Genomic DNA, 25,184 nt, shown 5'->3' with positions numbered 1-25,184 from the left:
CCCCGTTCGACAGCTTCTTCTCGAAGTATGAACTCTCCTGACGAAAAAGGTTTTTTTTTTGGCAGCTGGCTGACGTCACAGCAAAACTTTTCTTCTTGTTCTTATGGGTTCTTATGGGAGTACGCAGGGGCCTTAACTGTTAACGTAACACTAGCTGTTAGCTTCAATGTTCGCTAAAGTTGTTTTAACAGATACTTATTTCACTGAAGTCTTGTTTACTGGAGAAGTGTCTTATTAATCCTGAACTTACTCGGTTCTCCTGAAAGCAGCACAAAGTAAATGCTTGTACATGATGTCAGCATTAGCCTGAATCCATAGCGATTAGCATTATCAGCCTGAACTAGGTAAACAAATATTAAGTGGAAAAGCAGCACATTTTGATGCCATCTCTCTTAGTATGGTCAGACTTTAACACGTTTGCTCATTGTTGAAACAACAAGTTAGCATTAGCAATAAAGGAAATTCACTTAAAGCATGCTGATTTGAAATTAATATGTTGTAACAGGGTATATGACTGAACTAATTAAAAAACAAAGGTGCATATGCTAAAGCGGTGGCTCACAAAGTACACAAACAAAACCAGCTCAGCAATTTTTTGCCGTGTTAGCGTTGTACAAAGTTATCAACGACAGTGAAGACAACTCACAGACAAGCTACTATTGAAGTAAAATTGTGTTCACCAAACTCGTGGGTCCTTATTCACTTCAAACTAATTCCTGAAATACTTAATGTCCCACATTAAGTAGCATTAGCGTGGCGAGCTTCGGTTTATCAAAAAAACTCTCTAAAGTTGCTAAATGCATTTTTATAGTTAATGTCTGGTGTTTTGTTGCTGCTTGTTTTTGTCTTTATTCTCTAAATCAGTTTTATTCAAGAAGCGCTACCATCCAGATTATAGATCATCTTCCTTTAGTAACTATTTAATTTTTTCAAGTAAAGTTGGTCCACTACTTTGTAAAGGAATAGCAATAAACACTCATTTAGTAACTTTCACAGTATGTAAGAGCTGCTGTATTTTCCTTTACGACCAGAGACGGTGACTAGAATTCACTGTTGCTGTTCCACACTTTTAATTTATCAAAGCACTTGAACTTCGGGGCATTGAAAAACTGATATATGGGCCCATTATAGCATCATAAACTCAAACAGCTCTCACTGTGTTTCAGACCATGAAGCTTTAAGCTCCTTCCAGACTTAACCTAAAAACCTCTTTGTAAATTCCACTTTCCCATGTTTGTGATGGAGGAGCAGTGCTATCAGTGTCGTACTCCCTAACTTTAAGGAGAGAGATCTGTCAAGTCGGAGCAGCGACCGTGCAGAGCGAGCACTTTCAGCTTTGGCTCGGATCGCAGTTCAAGTGGAGACATGCCAGTGACATAAAATGATTTCCAGGGAAGCTACAAGCAAGAGCATTTATTTTCTTGTCCTGGATTAGTTGCAGTATCAAAATATGAAGGGGTAAATGAAGTTCAACTCATTTATGAGGCAAGTTTGAGTCATTACTACGAAGCTGTGACAAAATCTGGAATGACTCCATTTCTTTTTATTAGAATGTAATTATATGAATATCCATCTATCTATCTATCTATCTATCTATCTATCTATCTATCTATCTATCTATCTATCTATCTATCTATCTATCTATCTATCTATCTATCTATCTATCTATCTATCTATCTATCTATCTATCTATCTATCTATATACACTCTCCTTGTAAATAATCTATATAAATAAATACAAATTCTTTTAAACACAAAATAAATAAATATATATACAATGTACACACGCCTATCTAGACATACATACTGTACACTTAGAAAAACTCATATAACACATTTATCTTGTTCAACATGAAAAGGGGCAAGAAGAAACAAGACTTATTTAATTTTACCGCTTCCCCAATGTTCTATATTCACATTTTATAATCATTGCGCTTCCCAACTCATTCAATTGCTTTTGAGATAATTTCACATGATTCAAAACATTTTGAAAAATGTAATGATTTGATCAGAAAGCAGGTGGAATCGTCTCAGCATGTTGGCAGATCTTTGGAGACTCACAATCTGGATTAAATGGACAACCATGGAATATATATCTGGCCTGAAGGAGCGCACACTGAGCGTGTCCCTAGAGGGCTTTAAAGTGGTAGCCCTCTGCTGAAATCCATCCTCATTCCTGAGCTCTCATCGGCTCCTGATCCACACAGAAGTGGTTACCAACTCAATCCAAGAAAACTGGGCTCACGACACGTTAAACTGTAACATCACTCAGTCTGAGAGGCGCTCTGCCAAATTCCCCCCACGTCTTCTCTTCTGCGTTTTCTCTAATACTTCTTCACATCTTCAGGAGTTCACCGGGTTCAGACTTGTTTCTCTTCTTCCTGATCAGGATCAGGTGTCCGGGACCACCACGTCCACCGTCCTGAAGAACCTGGACCCGGACACTGACTACACCGTCACCGTGGTGCCCGTCTACCACGAGATGGAGGGCAAGCCACAGTCCGAGAAAGGGAGGACGAGTGAGTCCACTGCTTGATTTGCAGTCTGAAGTTTGAAGCGAAGGAGTGATTTCACTCGACGTCTTCTTCTTAGTTATATGGAAAAATAATAGAGTAGCATAAAACTCTTTATTGCCCTCGTGGGCCCGATTCTGAATAAAGACACAAAGACATATGACTCAGACGGTCAGAGTACCATAATAAATCCAAACACCAGTTTGAAAAAAGAACAAAAACGAAGACAAAAGAACAAAAAGGAAAAAAAAAGAATATCTAGAACACGTGTCATTAATGGACTACAAACACTTACATTGATGTTACTGCATTAACCAGCTGGTAAGTCCATAATAGCCAAGTCCCCTCCTGAATTGATTGGATTGAGAAAAACTAAACCAAATAAAAAATGTAAGTATGGAAGCGACATTAGTGTAGATTTCTCATCAAAGACAGAACTGAATATTTCACAATCCCCTTTATATTCACTGAAAGTACTTTTATTTACTGAATTAAACCAAGTTTAAAGTGAACTGGGGACAGTCAAATCTGAGTCACTGTTAAGACACCAGGTACCAGCCTACACAGTTAAAGATCTACATGAATAACTGGCTGACTATCTCTTTAACTAGCTACCTATTTACCTACTGACTAACCCACCTATCTATCTTATGATTTGCCCACCTACCAACACACAAACAAAGATACCTATCTCAGTATCTAATGCCTACCTGCCTACCTGCCTACCTCTCAACTTGTCTACGTATCCATCTACCAACCTAGTCCTTATCTTCTTACCCTCCTACGTGCCTATATATTTATTTACCTATCTCATTTTCTAATCCCGACCGACCGACTGGCCAGCCTGCCTACCTTTATAATCTTAAATATCGTAATACCTAGCCTCTAGCTAGCAAGTTAGAAACTACCTACTGACTCACCGACTGACCAACCTACGTTTATATCTTAGCGTTTGGCTGCATACTAACACATCAACAATACCTATCTCATTCTCTAATCCCTACCTTCCTACCCTCCCACCTCTCAGCTGTCTACCTGTCTACCTACAACCATTCATCTCTACCAGTTCAGCCACCTCGCTCACTAACTACCTATTCACCTGCCTAATGATCTACTAGAACTTTCTCTGCATGGACATACGTGACTACAAAATCCACCTCACCACTTTTTCTGAAAATGTCTTGATAAGCAGTAAATGCTTTGTGTATTGACAAATACGAAATACTCTGTTGGCCGTGGTCCTTTTGATGTCTACCCTTGTTCACTCTAAAGATCAGGCACAAAACATCCAGTTTAATTATTAATCATTCAGGGATTAATGCAGATCTCTGCTACGTCGTCCTCAGATCCTTTGGGTGGTGTGAAGAACTTGCAGGTCATTGACCCGACCTTCAGCACCCTGACGGTCCGCTGGGATCCAGCAGTGGGCAACGTCCGAAGTTACAAGGTCTTTTACGCTTCTGAGCCAGGAGGAGAAGAACAAGTGGTAAGAATTGCTTAACTGTGACCATCTCAAACTGTTCTTTAATGTCAGTTATGGCCTAAACACGTCACGTTGTCAGAGTGTTGATGGGGATTTGACCACTCTGCTGGACAGGAGGAGGTAACAGGCGGCACCACCACAACCATCCTGAGGAACCTCGAATCCGACACGCCCTACAACGTGGCCGTTGTTCCCATCTACCCTGACGTGGAAGGCATCAGGCAGGCCGAAAAGGGAAGGACAAGTGAGTGCATCTGTTCCCGTTTACAAGGATGAGACCCACATTCCTGCTGGCTTGTCGTTGTGTATTGTTCCAGAGAGGGTCAAATAATCAAACCTCAGAATAATCTACAGACACTGTGTTGGACTGTTTGTATCAGATGGGAGTTCAGCACAAAAGAATGTATCCCAGAGTCAAAATCTCCTCCAAACACCGTCCATCTGATGCACCCTGCTGGATCCACACAGTACTTCTTACACAATGAAGTCCAGCTCCAGTCTGATGAAGGGTTTTAGACCTTACAGGACCTCTAAAAGGAGAGCTCAGGTCTGTCAAGGTTCCTCTATGAATTGTGGCTATTTTGGACACAAAAACAACTCATACACTGCCTACGTCAGTAACATGAACATAAGCTCACATGAATAGAGATTTATGATGCTTCTGAAAATGGAAAAAAGACAAAAAGTGTGTGAAAAGGACATCAATTTTCAACATTTTCAACATTAAATAGGTCAAAGAACTGAGCTCAAGCTCAAAAGTTTTAATGTTGAGAATGTATACAAAGAAAGTATCAAATGGTCAGAAATAAGACAAAATATTCACTGTGGGATCAAAGCAAAGATTCACAATGACATTGAAAATGCTCCAGATTCAAAATTTCAAGTGAAAATGAGATAGAATAGACTGAAGAATAACATCAAAATGGAAACATAACAAGAATATGGATTGGATCAAAATGTGACCAAAGCCAAAATATGAACAACAGAGCTCAAACATTAGTGATTATGTTAGTGTTGACAATCCAGGGACCAAACTTCAACGGTGAAGTCCGTAACGATCAGTGTAGCGGTCACAAATGTCTCCAGGAGATGCCAATAAAGAGTTTGGATGAGATAAGAGTAAACATGTCTCTGTTACAACATCAATCAGGTCCAGAGAGAGACAGTAGCTCCAATTGTCTGATTTAACACAGCTGTCTATGTCTGAACAGGCAAAATCGCTGAGTCATTGTTAATCACAGGCTGCAAGTTGCCATGGACATGAAAATAACAGCAGAAAACGGAGAGATAAGAGTGGCCCAGTGACGTGAAAAGGACAGCAGATCGCTGAGGAAGGGCTCAAACAACAATGAATAATTCGAAATGAAAGGACGTAGAGGAAAATGGTTTGACCGAGAGATCAGGCCTGTCTGTCCTGAAGATCCTCTGATGTTTCTCATGTCTCTGTGATGTGGTATGTTGGCGGGTTGAGTTGAGAAAGACGCCCTACAGTTCTGGTTTCCACTGAAAAACCCTGTCGTCAAAATGAATGTCAGTCAACGAGGGGGCTGACGTGACAATCGCACTGACTGAAACGAGACAAAAATGGCTTTGTGAGTACATAAAGGCCCTGTCACACTACATTTTCAAGTGAAAACAGAAAACTTCTGTTGTGTTTTGGCTTTCTGTGGACAAGACAACGTCGTTTAGAGTCACTGTAAACAGAACTTTACCGAAACTCTTGAGTACTGGGCTTTTCTAATAAATTCTACTTTTACCAACATTTACAACACCATCATCTGCGAACATGGAGAATATTTCCTATACAGCAAATACTGAGTGGAGCTGGATGATAGAGAAAGACAGTTTGAAGGAGCTTGATAATTTACCGTTTTCTGCATGTAGTTGTATTAGAAAAACACAGCGCCTACTGGTGGCGTGAAATGGAAATGTTCGTAAAACAAAAATGCAAAAAAGCCATTTTAACCCTTCTTCAGACAATTGATCGTATCTACTAACTTTGGTTTTCCTCCACGCTAGCAATGATGAGTTAATGACAATCACAAGGCAAAAACGGTGCGGCGTATAGAGGATTACGTAGAATCTGTATAAAACCTGCCACAAAACATAAAAGCTTTCAGAAATTAAAGTAGAAAATTTTAAAACAGTGTGAACTCTAATGGAAAATATAAATCACAATTTTGTACAAACTATTAAGGATATGATATGAAGACATGGACCTAACAGGAACCAGTCCAAAGAGTTTCATCACATTTTTGACACTTAACTCATCACTTTATGTAGGACTTTTCTAGTTTTCCTACAAACCGTGCGACGCATGGTTAATAAAAGCCATTCCCGAATAAGCCCCACGCTTTCATATAATGTTTGTGGGAGTCGCCTTTCATTTCAACACACGCTCACCAAAATGCTTACCAAACATTCTACAAATAGTTCTTGTTGTTTGCTGCATTATTTCCAACCACGCAGGGGAATCGATGCAGTCATTCCATGTTTGGAGTGCTTTGGAAATCTCTCTGATGATGCATTGGAGAAACCCCAAAGAGACCATGTTTTATTGCAACCATAAAAGATCCATTATTCCTTTTTCGTGCTATTGTTTATGAGATTTATTTATTTGCTGGAACTCTGTTTTGGTTTGAGCTTCTTTTTTTATTTCTGCTCGGCCCACAATAGAGGAGGTCATTTCTGAACTGATTGAAAACAACAGTTGCAGATACAGCGCATAAACGTGGCCGTAATCTCCACCAGCATCTCGGTTTTCATACGGTTTCACCTCGTTTGAGGTTTAGAGTTGCACCTGTAGCGGTATCCACATTTCAAGCCCCATTAATGCAGCTTTCTTCACCCTCGCTACCACACAACAAAAGAACGAACGGAGCGTGGCCGACAAAGTAACAGGGATGACAGTTTAAATCCCCACAAGACTCTTGAATGCGTGGTTTCTCAGAAGCTTAATAGCTCGTGAATCGCAGCTCGTGAAAACAGAATCCTTTGTTTAGACGGGAGCGTCTCCACCACAGGACCGGCGGATCCGAACCAGGCTCAGCTCTCTCTGTCGGTCAGTCATTGATTACAGTAAAGGCTTCAGCGAGGAACCGGCGATCATACCGCCGTGGAAAAGAAGATGACGCGTCGGTGACGGAGCAGCTATCGGGCAACACGGTGCTGCGGGGAGAAAGCATTTTAAGGCTCCGTCTACACGACAACGTTTCAAGGGAAAATGCATCAGTTTTCATGCTTTCGTTTCAGAAAAGTTTCACGTTTACATGGCAATGTTTTGAAAATGATGTCCGTTCACGCGGAAAGAAAAAGAAACACTGAACCTGATGTAGTTACCATGTTTAGCCACTAGTGAGTGCGGTTTTTGTAATGGAACCACACACATATGCAGCAGAGAACAATACGCTATAAACGATAACAGTGTGGGAACACAGACATTCATATGGACAGAGACCAAGTTGGATTGTTATTACGGTGACTGTCAAAATAAAACTACCAAATCCAGGAGAATCTGGACTGGGAGTCATGACACTCTGGAGGAAACGTTGTTCTTATTGTCCATCTACTGAGCATGTGCAACTTTTCTGAAACGTAAACGTGAGAATGATGCATTATCACTTGAAACGTTGTCACGTAAATGGAACCTGAGTTACTGATTACAGCTCCTAGTGTTGGGAAATGACTCACTAGTTATTTTACTACTGACTGAAAAATAAAAGTAACTAATGACCGAACAAAGTAACTCTTGAGTTACTGAGGAGTTCATGAGGAGGAAGATGCTCAAAAATCGGGATGTTTGCATTTCAAGAAAGACCCTTGTGAGAATCAAAATTTAAAAAGCTGAGAACTTCAGTAATTATAATTTTCCAATTTGTTTCATGATGGTGCCAGAAGTGAATTAATTACAATTCATAACGTGTTTTTTCTGAGTCTGTATTTCTTCTTGTGCACCTAAATGGGTTAAATGGCCATTTCACTGTCACATACTATCACACAGTGTGAGTCTGAGCACCATCATCCCCAAACCACCAAGAGAACACAGAGTCCCGCTTCAAGATGGTAAACCTGATCATCTTTCCACCAGCTGCCTTGGAGCTGGGCGGCGTTTTTTTATCCGCACTCTTCCAAAGTTGTGGCTTTTAAATACCGTTTCCCATCAAAAAAAAAAAAAAAGACAAAGTGGAGTTTACACGTGTGAGGTTAACCCACTGGCTGCCTGAGACAAACCACCTGAATGGTAATCCTCCGGGGACAGACAGTGAGGAGAAGACAGCTCGTGTTTAATGTTCGCGACCCGAGTAAGAATGCGACGAATGCCAGAACGCTTAGGCAACTTCCCTCGACTAACACATCTGGACACCCCTGATGTGGTGAATCCGCCCGTCTGGAGCGCCCTGCCGGTTAAAACAAACGCTGTGGACTGTTTGCAGCAGCTATTCAAATGTTATTTTCTTAGAGCAATCTGTCTGAAAGCTAGACACGGTTCAGCTGGGGTGTTTTCTGAGCTCAGCAGAAAGTTTCAGAAAGACTCCTGTTTGATTGACAGCCTCTTTGACGTTGAGACATCTGGTCCGTGCCGGTGAGTGGAACCCCACCCGCTCGCTCCGTGTGACCCTGCGGGGTAAAGCAAACAGCCCGGGCGGCGTCGGGAGGGCAGCTTTCAGGCTGTGACGGGCGTCTCCATCTCTTTCAGGGCCTCTGGGAGGAGTGAAGAATCTCCAGGTGACCGACCCCACCGTCAACTCGCTGAGGGTGCGCTGGGAGCCGGCCGAGGGCGACGTCAGGCAGTACCAAATCATCTACGTCCCCGCCGCCGGGGGCTCGGAGAGCACGGTCAGTCTGCACTGTGGTTAGACGCTGTTTTACAGATCACACACCAAGTGAAATCAGATTTTCCATTTTTTTCATTTAAACTTGCTTGAATTGATAGAATTTGACAGCCCGGGTGCAAATTTCCCAGCTTGCTTCATAGATCTTCACTTTTGAACTGCGGGTGCTCCATGTATAAAGCTTTCAGGCACTGCATGACTCAAGTTAACTACTTTAAATAGCTTTGAAAATGGATGTAGTTTCTTTGAAATGACACGAAAAAGGAAATTAATCAGTGTTTGCACTGCACTACTACTATTCTTTGAATTACTGCGAAAACAATAGTGTCACATTTATTGCAAATGTCAGTCTTCTTGCTATATTTGGGGAGATGCCATTATAAAGTAGGAAATATTTATTGTTCCAACTAATATTTATGTGATCAAAACTTCTTGTTTTTCTCTGATGTTCATGTGAATTTCAAATTGGCAAAAATGCGGGTGTGAGACTCAAATTGATTTGGTTCCATCGGAAATTGATATGTTAAAATCAAAATATTCAAAATAAAATGCAGCTTTGGCTTGACTTTTGAAGTGTCTTCTTTTTCTTCTTCTTCTTCTACAAACCAATGTTTTATTTGAAATTCTTACAATGTACTTGGTGGTTTGGCCGGATTGGCGCCACTTGGGGGCCGGTTTAGGCCCCCCGGGCCTTATGTTTGACGCCACTGCTCTCGACACGACTTCCACGTTTGAGGGACTGATCTCTTGATCTTTCACAGACTCCGGTGTCCGGGATGACGACCAACACCGTGCTGCGAGAGCTGCGTCCAGACACCGAGTACAAAGTGACGGTCGTGCCCATTTACAGCGACACGGAGGGGAAACGCATGTCGGAGAACGGAAAGACGAGTGAGTGTGACCCCAACAGTTCCCAAACTTAGACAAAAGTAATTTGATGATGGAGCCACACCAAAGAGGATTATCACATAACAGTATTTTCAGGTTAGCAGATTTTCACTTTTCCTGCGACTGACACCCGACAACAGACTCCATGAATCCCTCCTGAAGCCGTGAAGTTCTGACGGGGTCAAAACAAAACCTTGAGACTGATTTATCGCCGCTGGCGTGACCTGACTCAACGCTTGTAAGTCAAACAGGAAACTGACAAATGGTGCGACGTCTGTGTGCCCGCAGAGGCTCTGGGCGGAGTGAAGAACCTCCAGGTGACAGAGCCCACCACCAGCTCCCTCAAGGTGCGCTGGGAGCCGGCGGAGGGCAACGTCCGACAGTACCGCCTCTTCTACGTGCCGGCGTCCGGAGGCGCCGAGGACATGGTAGGATGGCAACGCCGACTTATTGACACTATAGACACTGTATAGTTCTGCCGTTTAACGGAGACCAAAATAGATGCTTTCTAAGTCAGTTCCAAAGAATTGAGTAGTAACTGACATTGTATAAGTGAGACTGAACCTTGTCATGGCACCTGTTCCAACGATCCCATGAGTATGGATGGAAATTTTAATTTTATTTTATCAGGAAGAAACTTCTGCTGGATGAACAATGGAGATTTTTGCTGTACAAATTAGAATTAGACCAGCAGTGTGAAAAGCATTTTAGTTCAGGAGTGGGCCAAATTGTTCCATAATAACCTTTCAATCTAAACTTTAAAGTTTTCCTTTGTTTTGCCAAACCAAACAGATACTATGGACCATGACTAAAATCTCAACAATAAGCTCAGCCTCAGTGTTGGGTCGTGTCGCTCCGCTTAAGAAATTTGTTAAAACAAAATGTGTGTTTTCTTTGAAATGTTTACAATTTGCATATTGGTTTGTCCAGATTGGATCCTCTTGCTGGCCGGTCTAATTACTCCACATGCGGTTTCCCACCAACAGTCTTTGATAGGTGCAGAGAACCATTTCTTTAGTTTAGTCTGTCCTAACAGCATCGCCTAATCTGGATCGTAGGAAGATAAACAGTGTCTCAATGGAAAAGGAGACGCTGAGTCCAATTTACTCAAATCGTGCACAAATAGACAAATAAGAAACAAACAATTGAAGAAACCCCGTTACCCCCCAATTAGAGCCGGGTCTCTAAAAGCTGAGCCAGCTTGAACCAACTTTTTAAAAAACCGTGAAAAAAAATGACACAATCATTTTGACGTTTACATAAAATCATATTGTGCTCTGTACATTAATGTAACCGTATAAAGACATTTTTATACACACAACCCCCTTCATAGATCAGGTCTGCTGATTTTCAATGAAGGAACGTAACAACAATAACTCAGACCCGACTGCTGTGTTTGTGTATGTGATGTTCAGGAGCAGGTTTCGGGCGGCACCACCAACACGGTCCTGAGGAACCTGCTGTCCGACACGCCGTACACCGTAACCGTGGTTCCTGTTTACCCTGAAGGAGAAGGTCTGCGCCAGTCTGACAACGGAAAGACACGTAAGTCTTCCAAGTGAGACAGCGAGCATGACCAGGCAGCCAGCTTGGGGTTAAAGCCTTGCTTACGCGACGTAAACACAGAAAACTGCCGTAGAGTTTTGGGTGTTCGTGAGCCACTGAAGACACAACTTTTTGAAAACGGCTCCCGATGTGGAAGTCAAAAACGTTTTGCCTCCATCTCCGTGGAAACGGGAGAAAACGCAACTTTTCCAAAAAAATACGAAACCAAAGCATTTTCACTTGGAACGTTGTCGTGTAGACGAGGCCCGAGGGAAACAAGTTGAACTTTATAAAAACGGCTCCCAGGTTGGAACTTTTCGAGAACACTCCGACTCTGTCTCCATCTCCATGGAAACCGGGGAAAACACAACTTTTCTGAAGCTCTGTGGCCTCCTTGTTTTTAGCTCTTAAACTGGTCCACCATGGCAGCACTTTTTTATGAATTGCCCCCCCCAAAAAAAAGAAAAGTGATTTGGGAAAAGTTCACCAGGTTTACCAAGCAAAGTAAACTGCTCAGATTTGTATCTTAATCGCTGTTGCTGCGGTCGAGATCAGGTCTGTCGCGCTTCCCTCCAGCCAGACTTTTATCCCGCTCCTCCAGCTGGTAGGTCAAAGGTTAAAGGTCAAGGTGCGACTGCCAGAGGAAGTGACTTTTGTGGAGGTGAAGAAATAGAACAACATGGTTTAGTCACCATAGGAACGCTACAGAAACACACTGCATTTGTTGGTTTCTGCTACTTTTTGCTTTATTTTCCAAGGTTTGACATCTATATCGATAGACGTGACTGCTGGTTGTGGCCATACTGTCATCTGCGTCATCATTCAGAACCAGTAAATCACCTTTAAAGCGCCCCCCCTCAGGTCGAGGACAGGACCTGCTGTCGCACTGATTGATCGCGGTGGATAAAACAAAGATAACTCAGAGAACCGAGGAGTCCGGGCGCAGGCCTGAAGGACTGCTGAGTGGCTTCGTCTCTGCGGTCATTAGCCCAGACGGCAGAAAGTGTTTCGAAAACTGGGGGGGAAAAAAAAAAGAAGAAGAAGCTGCACATTTCATGTCTTGTTAGGATCGTCTTTCTGCCGTGAGAACTTGAAGAGAGTTGTTGACCTTGGTGTTAGTTAAACCTGATTCTCTTTCTCAGAATGTTTTTTTTTGTGTTGAAATTATGTCGTTTTTCCTCCCACCATCGCCCTCTGTGGTCGGATTATTGTGGTCGCTCGTCACACAGCTGCTATTTTAGTTTAGAAATACACTGCAAAACTCAGACAAATCAGATTCCTCTTCTCCTCCATTCTACATCTTGTTTTTTCAATCAGTAACTTATGTTTTTTTAAAAAAAAAATTTCACTTTATAATTGTTGGGATCCACAGACAGTAAACTATGATACAGTTTCCAGCAGATCGTTTTTAGATAAACTTGGTATAAAAACCCACACAATCCTCTTCTGAACACTTCTTTTTGTACGTGTTGGCACTTATTGTGTTATCTTTAATAAATCATCTGCAAAACACACAAAAACTGGAAGTGTGAGTCAGTGCTTTTTATGCAGGATCTTATAGTCTTAGTCTTGCACTAAAGCTTAATTTATAATTTGAGTTGGTCTCTATTACAGTGACAACAAATTATATGACAAATACAGAGTTTACATCAGTATTTACAAATTAAAGGGAAATTAATCGGACAAAAAATGCAAAGTAAAAAAGGCATTCCAAAATAAAATGGTTGTCACGAAGTATCTCCTCGTGTTGAAAATACTCTTTAAAGTGCCGTCATTGTAGATGTACGTGGCCCACCGTTTAGCCGCTCGCTCGACAGTCTCCTCACCTGGTCAGGTAAATGAAGAACCACACTGATTGGGGAAAAAACAAACAACGTTTAGAAAAAACAAACAACAACATTATCAAGTGAAAACACAAAACCTTTGTCCATTGGTACGACAACGGCGCTCAGAGCCTCTGAAAATGTAATTTTTTGAAAACAACTCTTATGGGACCCGGGGAAAATTGCAACTTTTCGAACGCGCTGCGATTCCCTCCCCTTGTAGACACAACTTCTCTGAAATGCGAGTCACCCGCAATAACAATCCAACTTGGTCGTCTGTCCATACGAATGTTGGTGTTAATATTTGCAGCGTATTGTTCTCTGCTGCATGCGTGTGGTTTTCTAACAAAAACAACCAACAGCGCCCACTCGTGGCCCAGCATGCAAACGACATAGTTTTCAGCATTTCTGCAGTTTTTGTGTAAACCGACATACCCCCATGCCTTTTCACTGGAAACCTTGTTGAGTAAACGACGCCTAAGACTTTTTGGAGAAGAACTGCCTGCCATAAATTGCTAATTTTGAGTAGCTGTTAAAACTATTCGCAGACTCATTAAACCCAGCATTTTAGGCTTTTTCTAAGAGATTATTGTGACTTCAGTTTTTTCAGTGAATGTTCCACTGGAGTGGCCCTAGTATTTCTTTAAACAACATTATTTTTGGTCTGAGTCCTCAATAATCAAACCACAGAGGCTTTTAGTGCTCTCTGAAACATGGCAAACACGAGATGACTGGCAGGACAGGAAGAAAAGCTTTTGTTGCTTCGATTGTTCACATCTCGAAGAACTGAAGCCCCGTTTACACAACAGTGTTTTCAAGTGAAAACGGGAAACTTTACGTTGCATTTCGAGGGTCTGTTTACACAACAATGGTGGTCAGAGACACCGAAAATGCAAACTTTTATGAAAACGTCTCCCAAAGTGTAACTCCGTCTCTGTGGAAACATGAAAAAAGCTGGTTTTCGGAAATGTCTGAACTGCACATGCGCACCACGGCTGTGGTAAATTGTTCAGTAGATGAACAATAAGGAGAATGCATGCGTGGAGCCGGTAGCCTGGCCTTGTGAATCAGCCCAAGAGGAAAAGGTTTTCCTCCCATGATGAGGAAGAGACTCTTCTTAACTCCTGCATCTACTTTTCCTTTTTATTGGGTAAAAGCTCCAGATAGCAGGCCCTTTATGCACATCTGGTTTGGTTTAAAAGGGAAGTTAAAGGTTTTTGCACAAACCCAAATTTGAGCTACTTCCCTCAACGGCCGCTCACCGAAGAAGCTGTAAAATGACTTTACATGCTGGAGGAGAGCCTTTCTGCACTTTGACTGTGAGGAATGACGTTATGAAGTGGTGAAGTTGGACATGTAGTCATTTTGAAAGCTTTAGTACTCATATTTTACTGAAGATGGAACAAAAATAATAAGAGAGAGCCACTTTAAGAATCTCAACAGATGTAATTGTGATTTTTTTTTGCAGGGAGGGGGATTATATAAAACACTGAACACTCAATCAAAGTTGAGAACGATATAGATCATATGTACAAGACCAGGGGTGTCAAACACATTGCAGTTAAAGGGCCACATACAGTCCAATTGACTTTTGGCTAAGCCCCGCCCCCTGAACCCAAACAAACCAAGCATTTGAGCTGGTGACACTTCTGTTGTTTTCTGGGCTATTCAAGTCATTTGAGGTGGAAAAATGATCAAACGATCTGCCTGGGGCACATGTAACAGTGATACGCTTGCCCGAGTTAGCGGCAGTAAGGGGGCGGGGCTTAGCCAAAGGTCAATTCCATCTTGAGTGGGCTGGGCCAGTGAAATAGTGCCATATTAACCTGTAAATTTACTGGACGCACCATTGAGACACAAAGCTGTTATTTTCAGTCAAATTCAAGACAAAACAAAAATGAATAAATTCCGGTGTTAAAAAAACCTTCATAGTTTAAAGTTAAAGGTTATTCTGGAACAAGTGTACCGGTCCGGCCGCCTTAAGACGAGATTGGGCTGAATGTGGCAGCTCTTCGTGTACTTCCATTTTCAGGAATGTAATCACTTGTGTTTGTAAATCTGTCAGTTGTTGGCACTTGGACGGTGCCTCCGGGTTTTTAATGCGTTTGTTGCTAAGTGAAGAAAAGTTAACACTCCCTCCCGCCTGGCTCCACGCTCTCCTCACCTCTCTGGCCTCTTTCTTGTGTTTGCAGTGCCGCGTACGCCACCCAGGAACATCCAGGTGTACAACCCCACCCCCAACAGCCTGAACGTCCGCTGGGAGCCCGCCTCGGGCCAGGTTCAGCAGTATCGGGTGGCTTATTCCTCCCTGACCGGGACCAGACCTGCAGGCTCGGTGAGTTCACCCCCTTCAGACTGTTAAAACACAAACTGTGGACCGGCCTCCGGGGCAGGAGGGGAGGGGAGGGGAGGGGAGGGGGGGTCGCCTCACGCCAACATCACTCCGCCGTCTGCTCTCATAAGGATTAGAGAAAAATAACAAACTCTGGTATGCTATTCTGCTTTTAAAACAGTTATAAAAGCTGCCTGCTGGTGAGGTTCAGGTAATCATTTTTTCCAGAGCGAATCAGTTTGAACGAAGGCTGCGGGTCAGAACTTGCAGGCCGTCACGAGCCTCCAGGGAGCGTTTCAGATTAGTGAAAAGACAAAAGCTAGAAAAAAAATACCAGTGATTATCTCATCAAAGGCTGGATACCTCTAATATACCTCTACCACAAATGATTACTCTTCTTATCAACTAATCGTTCTTATTAATTGGAGCATTTATCGTCTTTAGAATACAGAAAATATATACATCGGTTCTGATCTGTTTGAGATTACCATATTTTCTGCAGTATAAATTCCACCTGCATAAAACTGAAAACTTTGCGTTTTGGGCGCACAGCAATTTTTTTGAAAATTCTTCCAAGGTGGAACTTTTTGAAAATGCTTCGATTCGGTCGTTGTGGAAAAAAGTCCCATCTCTCTAGAAACAGGTGGAAATGCCACTTTTTGAAAACCTTCCAACTCTGTCTCTGATTTGAACTGTTTATTTTGTGAAAGCACAATTTTTCAAAAATGCCCTGGCTCCATGGAAACGGGAGAAAACACAACTTTTTGAGAACTCTGTCTCCGTGGAAATGGGGGGAAATGCGACTCGTCATTGTTAACGCATGTTGCTCTCTGTACATAAGTGTGTGGGATTTCATTCCAAAAACAAGTCGCACCAACTAGTGGCCTGGCATGTTAACTACATTGTTTTCAGCGTTTCTGCCGTTTCCATATAAATGGACATTGTTATCAAAACGTTACCATGTATATGCGAAACTTTTCAGAAACAAAAACGCAACAACGATGCATTTTCAGCTGGAACATTGTCATGTAAATAGGGCTTCAGTCGCATCTGTCAAAAAAAAACAAATCGTGAAGAAAAACAAAACAATATTTACGTAAGCATTTATTTTTCCGCGCTCAGATGTGAGTACATTGTCGACAAACTTTTTCTACGGGCGCAGTGACAGGTGTTTCCTTTGTGTTAGCGATGCCCAGATGTTCGCACAGCATTGTTAATCACATTAATGGTCTCGGATATGAGCATTGTGACATCAGGGTTTAAGTCGTCTCCATCGGCACTGATTTCATAGACTGGTGCCAATGTTTTAACCTCAGGGTGAGAAAACGGGGCTTTACTTCCCTCATAAAACCTCTGAAATCTGTGACGGGAGTTTGGAAAGACAACACACCAGACACATCTGCGCTTGACATCAGTGAAAGCTCCTACGATGGACGTTTCCGGGCTGTTAGGCTGTAATGTAACAAGGCTGTTCTGATTAAATTCTGCTTTGATCGTGCTCATCAAGCTTGCAGTGTTGTACACTCTAATATCCCATGTAATCAGCCAACTGAGTGGTTTATTAGTCTTGCATTGGCCTGTTTCTTTGACTAGTTACACATTTGAACTGTTTATTTTCATTTATTTTGGTTTGGGGGGAAGTTGGTTTGGTAAAGACAAAGACGAGGTGAGAAGTGCAAATATTCACCAATTCTTAGGACAATGACAATGAATATGGCTGTATTCTACATTCATGATTCATTAAGTCAAGTGCTCATTTGCTCATATTTCTGAGAGCTCCTGAAGAGTGAAATCCAGGCGTGAAAGGAGAAACCTTTATGGCCAATAGATTTGCCTCAAACAATGAGGTCCATCTCAGCCCTCCAGGAAATGACTGCATGACTCAGCCTTCAGTTGAACATAATTCATTGTGTTTTAGAAGGACGGCAGCCAATCTAGCGGTCTCATTGTTCGGTTTACTGCTGGGATTTAACCCCAGGCCAGCAGTAGGCGTATATGCACACCCCATTGTGGGATCTTAGCCTCTACGTCGTCAGCGCGGAGTCGGTTTCATGCGCCAACGTGCCAACGCTTAGGGGTTTTAAACTCTTTCAGCTTTTTGCTTTTTAACCCCAAAAAACTAAACAAAAAACCCCTAAGCATTGGGATGAGGGTGGACTCCAGCAGATACATTTCTCATGATGTAACTGTGCAGATTTTTCACGGACCATCACCAGGAATAGAAAACACCCGTGAAAACCCTGGTGTCAGAAGACGGCCTGCCATGGTTGAACGTGGTGACGGGCACCGTGCCGCTCAGGAGAAAGTGTTTATCCGTCGATCTGTTGGTCCACTCGCTGAACAAATGATGTGTTTGGCATTTAACCGCCAGACCTTTGTTAGTGTTTGAGGGAAGCATTGGCAGCTGGATGGTGAAGGACGTAACTTGATGTGGGATGAGCAGTGAACTGACTTCCAACAGAACCGCTGCCAGATGTTTGCGTAACGTTTGAAAAGCGGCATGGCGTGGTTCTCTGCGGGCTACAATGATTATGTGGTTTCTCATTTTCTTCTTTTCCAATATTCCAAACAAAAGGTCCTGGTGCCGGGAAGTGTCACCAATGCCTTCCTGGACAACCTGGTCCCGGATACGCCGTACTCCATCAGCGTCTCGGCCTTGTACGCCGACACCGAGGGAACGCCGGTCAACAGCAACGGCAAAACATGTAAGCGCAACAGCAACAGCAGCAACAACTACCACCACATGTTAGCAAGACAGAGAAAAATCTACAGACGGCAGGAGCCTGCTCTTAGAAAAGATAGGCTAACATTTATCGGTCAGGATTAATGAGGATTATCTCTTTCAGGAATCAGGAGTTTTTATGAACTAGTAACAAAGTTATAGCTAATGCGAACCACAGTTACTGTGGGTACAGGCTAATGCTAAGGTTACTTATAGTTGTATATCTGTCATGTTGTTGTCAGGGACACTGAGTTGGTTGCACATTGATGAGATTACCTCTTTACGAAAAATCAGGAGTTTTGTGTGTGAGTTTTGTGAACTACAGACAAAGCTATAGCTATAGTTATGTCAATGAGAAGCACAGTAACAAATCGCCGTGGTGAAGCTCCCCAACTTTGCAAAGTGTAACTGCGTCACTAATTCCATGATAGTTGCTAACAAAAAAAGCAGTTTCAATAAAACTGTTTTAACCTGCGACAAAAGCAACAGGTGTTGTGCAGAAGTGAGCAACTCCACTTCATAAGTAGTATTACAGCTATGTGTTCATCGCGAACTGTTCACGACCCCAGTGAATAGAACCAAACTCACTGTTTCTCTTGTTCTATGGTTTTGTCGCAGTACCCCGAGCCGGTCCCAGGAACATGCGAGTGTACGATGCCACCACCAGCACGCTGACCATCGGTTGGGACCACGCCGAGGGGCCGGTGAGGCAGTACAGGATCTCCTACGCCCCCATGACCGGAGACCCCATCACTGAATTTGTAAGTACATCTAATTTAGACAACGCTTACACAACAACGGTGGTTGGAACGATTGAACACAGCTCCCGGTGTAGATATTTTTTTAAATTCTCGGTGTGAGATTCTTTTGTGTATCTAAGGCTGAGATCTGGAGTTGTTTTCATAATGAGAGGATTTCTGGTGATTACAGATGTGTTATGTCTGGAATCAACTGTGTGTTTTTGACGTGACTTTCTCACAATTACACCATGAAGTCAGATCTCAGGATTCCCTTGCCTCATTTGGATTATTAATCACCGATTAGTGAGACCAATTACAGTCTCTCTTGTGCAAATGGTGTAATTTGGGGTGTAATAATGTTATTAAGAGTGGGCAGAGGGGTTCCAGCTGTGCTTGTTACTGGAACACCTGCTCTGAATGAGTCCGCAGAGGAAAGGACTTCTCCACAGTTTGACCCACAGGGAACTCAGAGTCCTTCTCTTAGTTATTACTTCTCAACATCTGTGATTAATTAAGAAGGCTGGTGTCAAATGTACAATTATCCAGTGAAATGGTTCGGTAAGGAGGGTTTCTGCTCATTTATTTGCGAAAATTATTCTTTCTGTGACACTAACAACTCATAAAATTTCCATTCTCCTACTTTTGAAGAGACAAATACTGCATATGTAATTTCAGCCATCCAAATGACTTTTCAAAGTCGTCTAAGATACCAAAATGTAGGCCCCATTAAAACGACAACAGTGTTTGGAGCCACTGAAAACACAATTTTGCGAAAACACTTCATCTAACTCTGTGTCCTTCGAAACGGGGGGCTGAAATCTTTTCGAAAATGCTCCGTCTCCATGGAAACGGGGGAAAATACAACGGCTTTGTCTCTGTGGAAATGGGGAAATAGCAACTTTTTGAAAATGCTCTATTTCCATGGAAACAGCAACTTTTCTGAAACGCTGCTACTGTATACATGTGCAACATGGAAGATGTTGATGTTAGTTCAAACCCAATAATACTGATTATTAACATAATAACCTAAGTTATCGAGCTTCAGCACGCATGTCCTGGATGTTGCAGTGTAAACTCACTTCCTGTAGCCTTGTAGCTTAGCTCTTGACTCTGCACTGTTTGGACCCTCAGACCGTGGTACCAGGAAACAGGAACAACGCCAGGCTGCAGAATCTCCTCCCAGACACGCCGTACAACATCACCGTGGAGGCTGTGTACGCTGAGGGGCCCGGAGGCTTGCTCAACGGGAACGGACGCACAGGTGAGGGACTGCCAGTGATCCAGGCACATTGAAAGAAAATGTCTGAAGCTAAAGAAAAAAGTCTTGGCAAAAGTTTTTCAATTTCAATTTTTACTACTAAATTTGTGCATCAGGCATCATGAAATGCTACAATGTATGGTGGCCTGGAAGAGCAAAACACTATAACATAAGCACCAGACACCACAAAATCCAAAAAACACTACAAATTTCCAAAACTCTACTAAAAACACCAACTTCAAAATCCATAAAATACTACAAAATTGAATAAAATACTACAAAAAAAATTAACAAAACCACTATGAATTCCTGAAATCACTACAAAATCCAGAAAAAAGACATTTGAGACTTACAAAATATACATTTCATGAAATTTCATGGTCATGGGAAGCCTGTTTGCAGCAAGCAAACAATAATGACAGAAATCTCTCTGTAAATATTACAAATGTTATTCTGTATATATTTTGAAAAATGCTGTTTCACGCCGTACGACTGTGCAATGATGATGAAGAGTCACCCTAAAACCTTCAGATCTTCCAGTAGAGTCTTATTTCAGTTGCTTAATGATGATAATTTGTTGTAGAATCATCAGCAGGTTTAGATCGATGAATTAAACTGCCTCGTCTCGTCTCCCTCACAGTCGGCATGTTGAGTCCCAGAAACCTACGAGTCTCGGACGAGTGGTACACCCGCTTCAGGGTGGCCTGGGACCCCGTTTCTGCCCCCGTCCAGGGCTACAGGCTCATCTACTCCCCTCAAGGTGAGCTTTCCTCAACATTTTCCTGCATTAGAACTTCACTGAGGCTCGGGATGCTGCTTTCTGGCATCGCCTCTGCAGATCCAGCAAATTTCCAGCAGATTTCCAGCAACAAGCCACAACAGCAGTTTGTCAAGAGCTCTGGAACACGCCTGTCAGTGATTGAATGATTAATACAGAATTGTTGGAGGAAACATTGATTGAGACGTGCAGCTGCAGAGAACTTGATCTTCATCCAGTAAATGTTTGCCCGCATGTTTTTCCAGGCACAAACCAGCCCATTGATTTCTTTGTGGGTGACGTGTCGTCTTACACTCTGCACAACCTGCAGCCTGGAACCACCTACGACGTCAAAGTGCTGGCGCAGTACCCCAACGGCATCAGTGGCCCCCTGTTGGGGCAGGGAACAACACGTAAGTACTGGAAATACTGCAGAGACATACAACTTTTATCAATCTGAGGTTCCACTAAAGCTTTACTGGCAGATGAGTTGTTACGTGACCAAACCCATTTTACCACAATGATTATATGAGAGTTATAGCTGCTGTCGTTTAGTCAGTCCTTTTTTTACTTTATAACGAACATTCTGCATGCAGCTGCTAGACAATGGGGGGGTTCAAAATAGTGACTAGTACTTCTTATGGGTTATATTGCATGGCAATCTTTATACATTAGACCTACCGTTTAATAAGCTCTGCAGGATTCTGACTGTGTCCCTAATAAGAAACTGTGTCTGCCTGCTGCAGTTTACCTGAACGTGAGCAGCATTGAGACCTACAACGTCGACCACGACCAGTTCTGCATCAAGTGGATTCCTCACCGCGCGGCCACGTCGTACCGCATCAAACTGAACCCTGTGGACCGTAAGTCTGCTCGCTGACACACATTAAAGAGTGATTCCAAACAAGAAAGTAACAGAACCAGAAAAACAAAAAAAACGATTGTAAGAGAAACTGGCAGAAGGATTATATCCGATTTATTTCTTCTAGAAAAGTCATTGATGTCAGTTGGATGTCAGGACGGTTTGTGACTCACATCACAATGTGAGGAATGTCCTTTCCAAAGTCCCCAAACCACCAGCGAATCAACGTTCACTTCTTTCTGAAAACACTTGCGAGCAGAAATCCAAATATCTCCAGTCGAAAGCCAAACCAATAAGCGTAGAAATAAAATACAAAACACAAAGCTATTGTGTTCACAGAAAGAGAAAAACTTGAACCCGATTCAACATAAACAGGAGGGAAACGGGTACGAAAGAAAGTGGCACTCAAACGTAAGAATTACCAAATGAACAATTTCCCATCTCTAATCCAGAAAACTGAACATGTAAACAAGAAAACCTAGTCAGCAGAGGGTTTAAGTTTCAGGGTGGAAGAAGGACACTCATTCAGTGAACACAGGAAACCAATACTTAAAACAAACGATACCGAAACTTTTGAGAAATGTCAACCATCCCCATTTTTCAAGTACTTTTGGTAAACACCAGTAACTGAAATAGTGTGTTTGCTCCATTCCAAGTAGACGTTTACATCTTTTCTTGCTTGTTTAAAGTATTAAATACCTGTAATAGCTGAACTCTTCTGGAACAGATTACAGGACCGATATGTGAGTCTTTATGTTCCTGGTACGAGCCCCCGCCGCCACGTCAGCTCCACTTCCTGTCCGACCAGTCCGAGCTGCTCAACGTGAGCGTTCGGACTCCAGCTGCTGCAGATGTGAGATGAGATCATGGTGCGGCGGTTTAGAAAAACTGTGTCGACTCAGATTCTGTCTAGACTTTTTTTTATTCTTGATGATTACTACTATCAGAGGCTGTTTGGACCCTTTCCTGCTCTTCTTCCTCCTTCTCTTCATTCTCCTTCTCTTCTTTCTCCTCTTCCTCCTCGTTCTCCTCCTCCTCATCCATGTAATTATTACTCAGGGCGAGATGCAGACTTTGGCTGAGACCGAAGGACCACCGACCTTCAATTGCAGAGATTATATCCTTTTCAGTGACTTCAGCCTCCTTGAATCTCCATCTGCTTCGTATTCATACACGACTTAGAAGGAAAAACCAGACAGGGATTATCAATATTTAAATATATATGTCTAAATACATGGTAGTCATTAATGATTTGAGCTGCCAGAACAAATAGAGGTAGATGTTGGGTTAACCACAAACAGAGGAGCCGTTCCAGCGGGACGCAGCCGACGCTCGAGTCAACAAATCAATCCAATGTTTGTCCTCCAGTGGAAACACAAACAGCGGTCAGAGGCGGCAGCGAGGTGAGTAAGTGGAAAAAACAACCCGGCACGTGGAAACTCTGCTCAGAAGAAGAAGAAGAAGAAGAAGAAGAAGAAGAAGAAGAAGAAGAAGAAGAAGAAGAAGAAGAAGAAGAAGAAGAAGAAGAAGAAGAAGAAGAAGAAGAAGAAGAAGAAGAAGAAGAAGAAGAAGAAGAAGAAGAAGAAGAAGAAGAAGAAGAAGAAGAAGAAGAAGAAGAAGAAGAAGAAGAAGAAGAAGAAGAAGAAGAAGAAGAAGAAGAAGAAGAAGAAGAAGAAGAAGAAGAAGAAGAAGAAGAAGAAGAAGAAGAAGAAGAAGAAGAAGAAGAAGAAGAAGAAGAAGAAGAAGAAGAAGAAGAAGAAGAAGAAGAAGAAGAAGAAGAAGAAGAAGAAGAAGAAGAAGAAGAAGAAGAAGAAGAAGAAGAAGAAGAAGAAGAAGAAGAAGAAGAAGAAGAGTTGAGAATGACAAACATAGTCAGACTGTAAATGACGTTCTGACAAAATATGAATAAGTTAGTTGGTACAACACCAGTGACTTCATCACCCGAGACATTTGGACCAGCAGAGTTCGGCCGATGTCACTTGGTAGTTTAACTGCTCAGTGGATCAGGAGGGTTTTACTCAGAGACGTGCTACATGCTACATGCTAAAGAGTCTCAGGGCTGTTGGAGGTGTGTGTAATGTTGACGCAGAGGCTGACAAGGTTTGAGTATAAATCAGGCAGAGTAACATGTCTTCTCTTGCGCCATCTTGCTTGTAATTTGACACTAACTTCAGCCTCGTTCTGGCTGCAACTAAACCTGAAGCGGATGTCCACTAAATCAAGTATTGGTGACAGTCTGAACTTTTCTCGATGAGCATCCTGATTGATATGCGATAGAAAATACGCAAATAGCACATCGACTCCCATTAAAATATGAAAAATAGTTTTTTAAGTTTTTGTCTAATTGAGTCCTGAGGTTTGTTTGGGTGTGATGCTTGTGGTTTTGTCAAAAGTCCTGCAGGTGTTGAGCTTTGTTCACTCTTTTTTCACTTTTCTTTCTTCACATTAAGATGTGCCAATGCAGACACGCTGAAGTTAAGTCTGCTCAATAAACATCTTTGTCATGAACACAGCTGCAAAATGCCAGTGTCATGAGCCAGCTTTTAAAAGCCAGTGCACGAGGAAGCAATTTCTGAGCCATTAATAACAATAGTTAATGCTATCATACCCCAGGAGATGCATATAATGAGATTTGAGTATGTGTCTCGGTCTTTCATGATTCAGAGCTCAGAAAATTACATAAAACTCACTGAGCCTTTTACGAGGCAGCAACTTTGCAGCTTTTTAGGAGAAAACCATCAATGTGAGTCACCATTTGTCTTCCAGTGCAACAAAGTGGTTGGATTATACATCCAATGTCTTCAAAGCAGAATATAGAGATCAACCCTGACTGTTTAGAACTAGTGCGATCCGGTTCGCTGTGCAGCCTACGTGATTCTCTTCTTTTCTCGTCAGCCTCCAGCCTCGGACAGCATGAAGTCACCATTCCCGCCGGCCTGCCTCAGTACTGCTTCGACGGACTCTCGCCCGACGCCCTGTACACCGCCACCGTCTTCGTTCAGACCCCGAACCTGGAAGGACCGGGGGTCAGCATCAATGAGAGGACCTGTAAGTGCTGCGAGCTGAAACTGAAGTCTACAAACAGGGGCACTGGGTCTCTGAGGTCCCGTTTACACAGCAACGTCTTCAAGTGAAAACGCAAACGTTCTGTCATGAGTTGAGGGTCGGTTTACGCGACAATGGTGGTCGGAACCACTAAAAATGTTTTGAAAGTTATTGCGTGTGCACCACGGCCGTAGTAAATAGTTCTTCTCCGAGAACTGTTGTGCAACAAACAACAGCGCCAGCTCATGGCCTGGTATGTTAACGACATCGTTTCGAGGGTAGATCCGGCGCTTCTAGTCAGGGATTCCTTTCTTGGTGCAACTGCGTCTTCGTGGTCTGTTTTGCATTATTGGGACTTGTTGAGTTTGTGTGTTTTACTAGTGT

The 25,184-nt window shown here is 42.6% G+C and overlaps 1 protein-coding gene across 6 annotated transcripts in view; it reads left to right on the top strand.

The window, feature by feature from the left end:
* The window catches only part of col12a1b (collagen, type XII, alpha 1b), a 143,144-nt gene that overhangs the window by 81,395 nt on the left and 36,565 nt on the right, over positions 1–25,184 (top strand). For all 6 annotated transcript variants that reach the window (XM_080490675.1, XM_080490677.1, XM_080490676.1 and 3 more), the window contains 15 exons: positions 2,390–2,519; positions 3,860–3,999; positions 4,111–4,240; positions 8,693–8,832; positions 9,590–9,719; positions 10,005–10,144; positions 11,132–11,261; positions 15,277–15,419; positions 17,992–18,121; positions 18,757–18,899; positions 20,010–20,139; positions 20,777–20,896; positions 21,160–21,306; positions 21,640–21,756; positions 24,651–24,803. In XM_080490675.1, coding sequence (XP_080346801.1) covers positions 2,390–2,519; positions 3,860–3,999; positions 4,111–4,240; positions 8,693–8,832; positions 9,590–9,719; positions 10,005–10,144; positions 11,132–11,261; positions 15,277–15,419; positions 17,992–18,121; positions 18,757–18,899; positions 20,010–20,139; positions 20,777–20,896; positions 21,160–21,306; positions 21,640–21,756; positions 24,651–24,803 — 2,023 coding nt within the window. The remainder of the gene's footprint in view (positions 1–2,389; positions 2,520–3,859; positions 4,000–4,110; positions 4,241–8,692; positions 8,833–9,589; positions 9,720–10,004; positions 10,145–11,131; positions 11,262–15,276; positions 15,420–17,991; positions 18,122–18,756; positions 18,900–20,009; positions 20,140–20,776; positions 20,897–21,159; positions 21,307–21,639; positions 21,757–24,650; positions 24,804–25,184) is intronic.

The sequence above is a fragment of the Lipophrys pholis genome, assembly GCF_963383615.2.
Source record: "Lipophrys pholis genome assembly, chromosome: 21".
NCBI classification, from domain to species: Eukaryota; Metazoa; Chordata; class Actinopteri; order Blenniiformes; family Blenniidae; genus Lipophrys; species Lipophrys pholis.
Note: the sequence above shows the minus strand (reverse complement) of the source record. Positions and strands in the feature narration are given on the sequence as shown.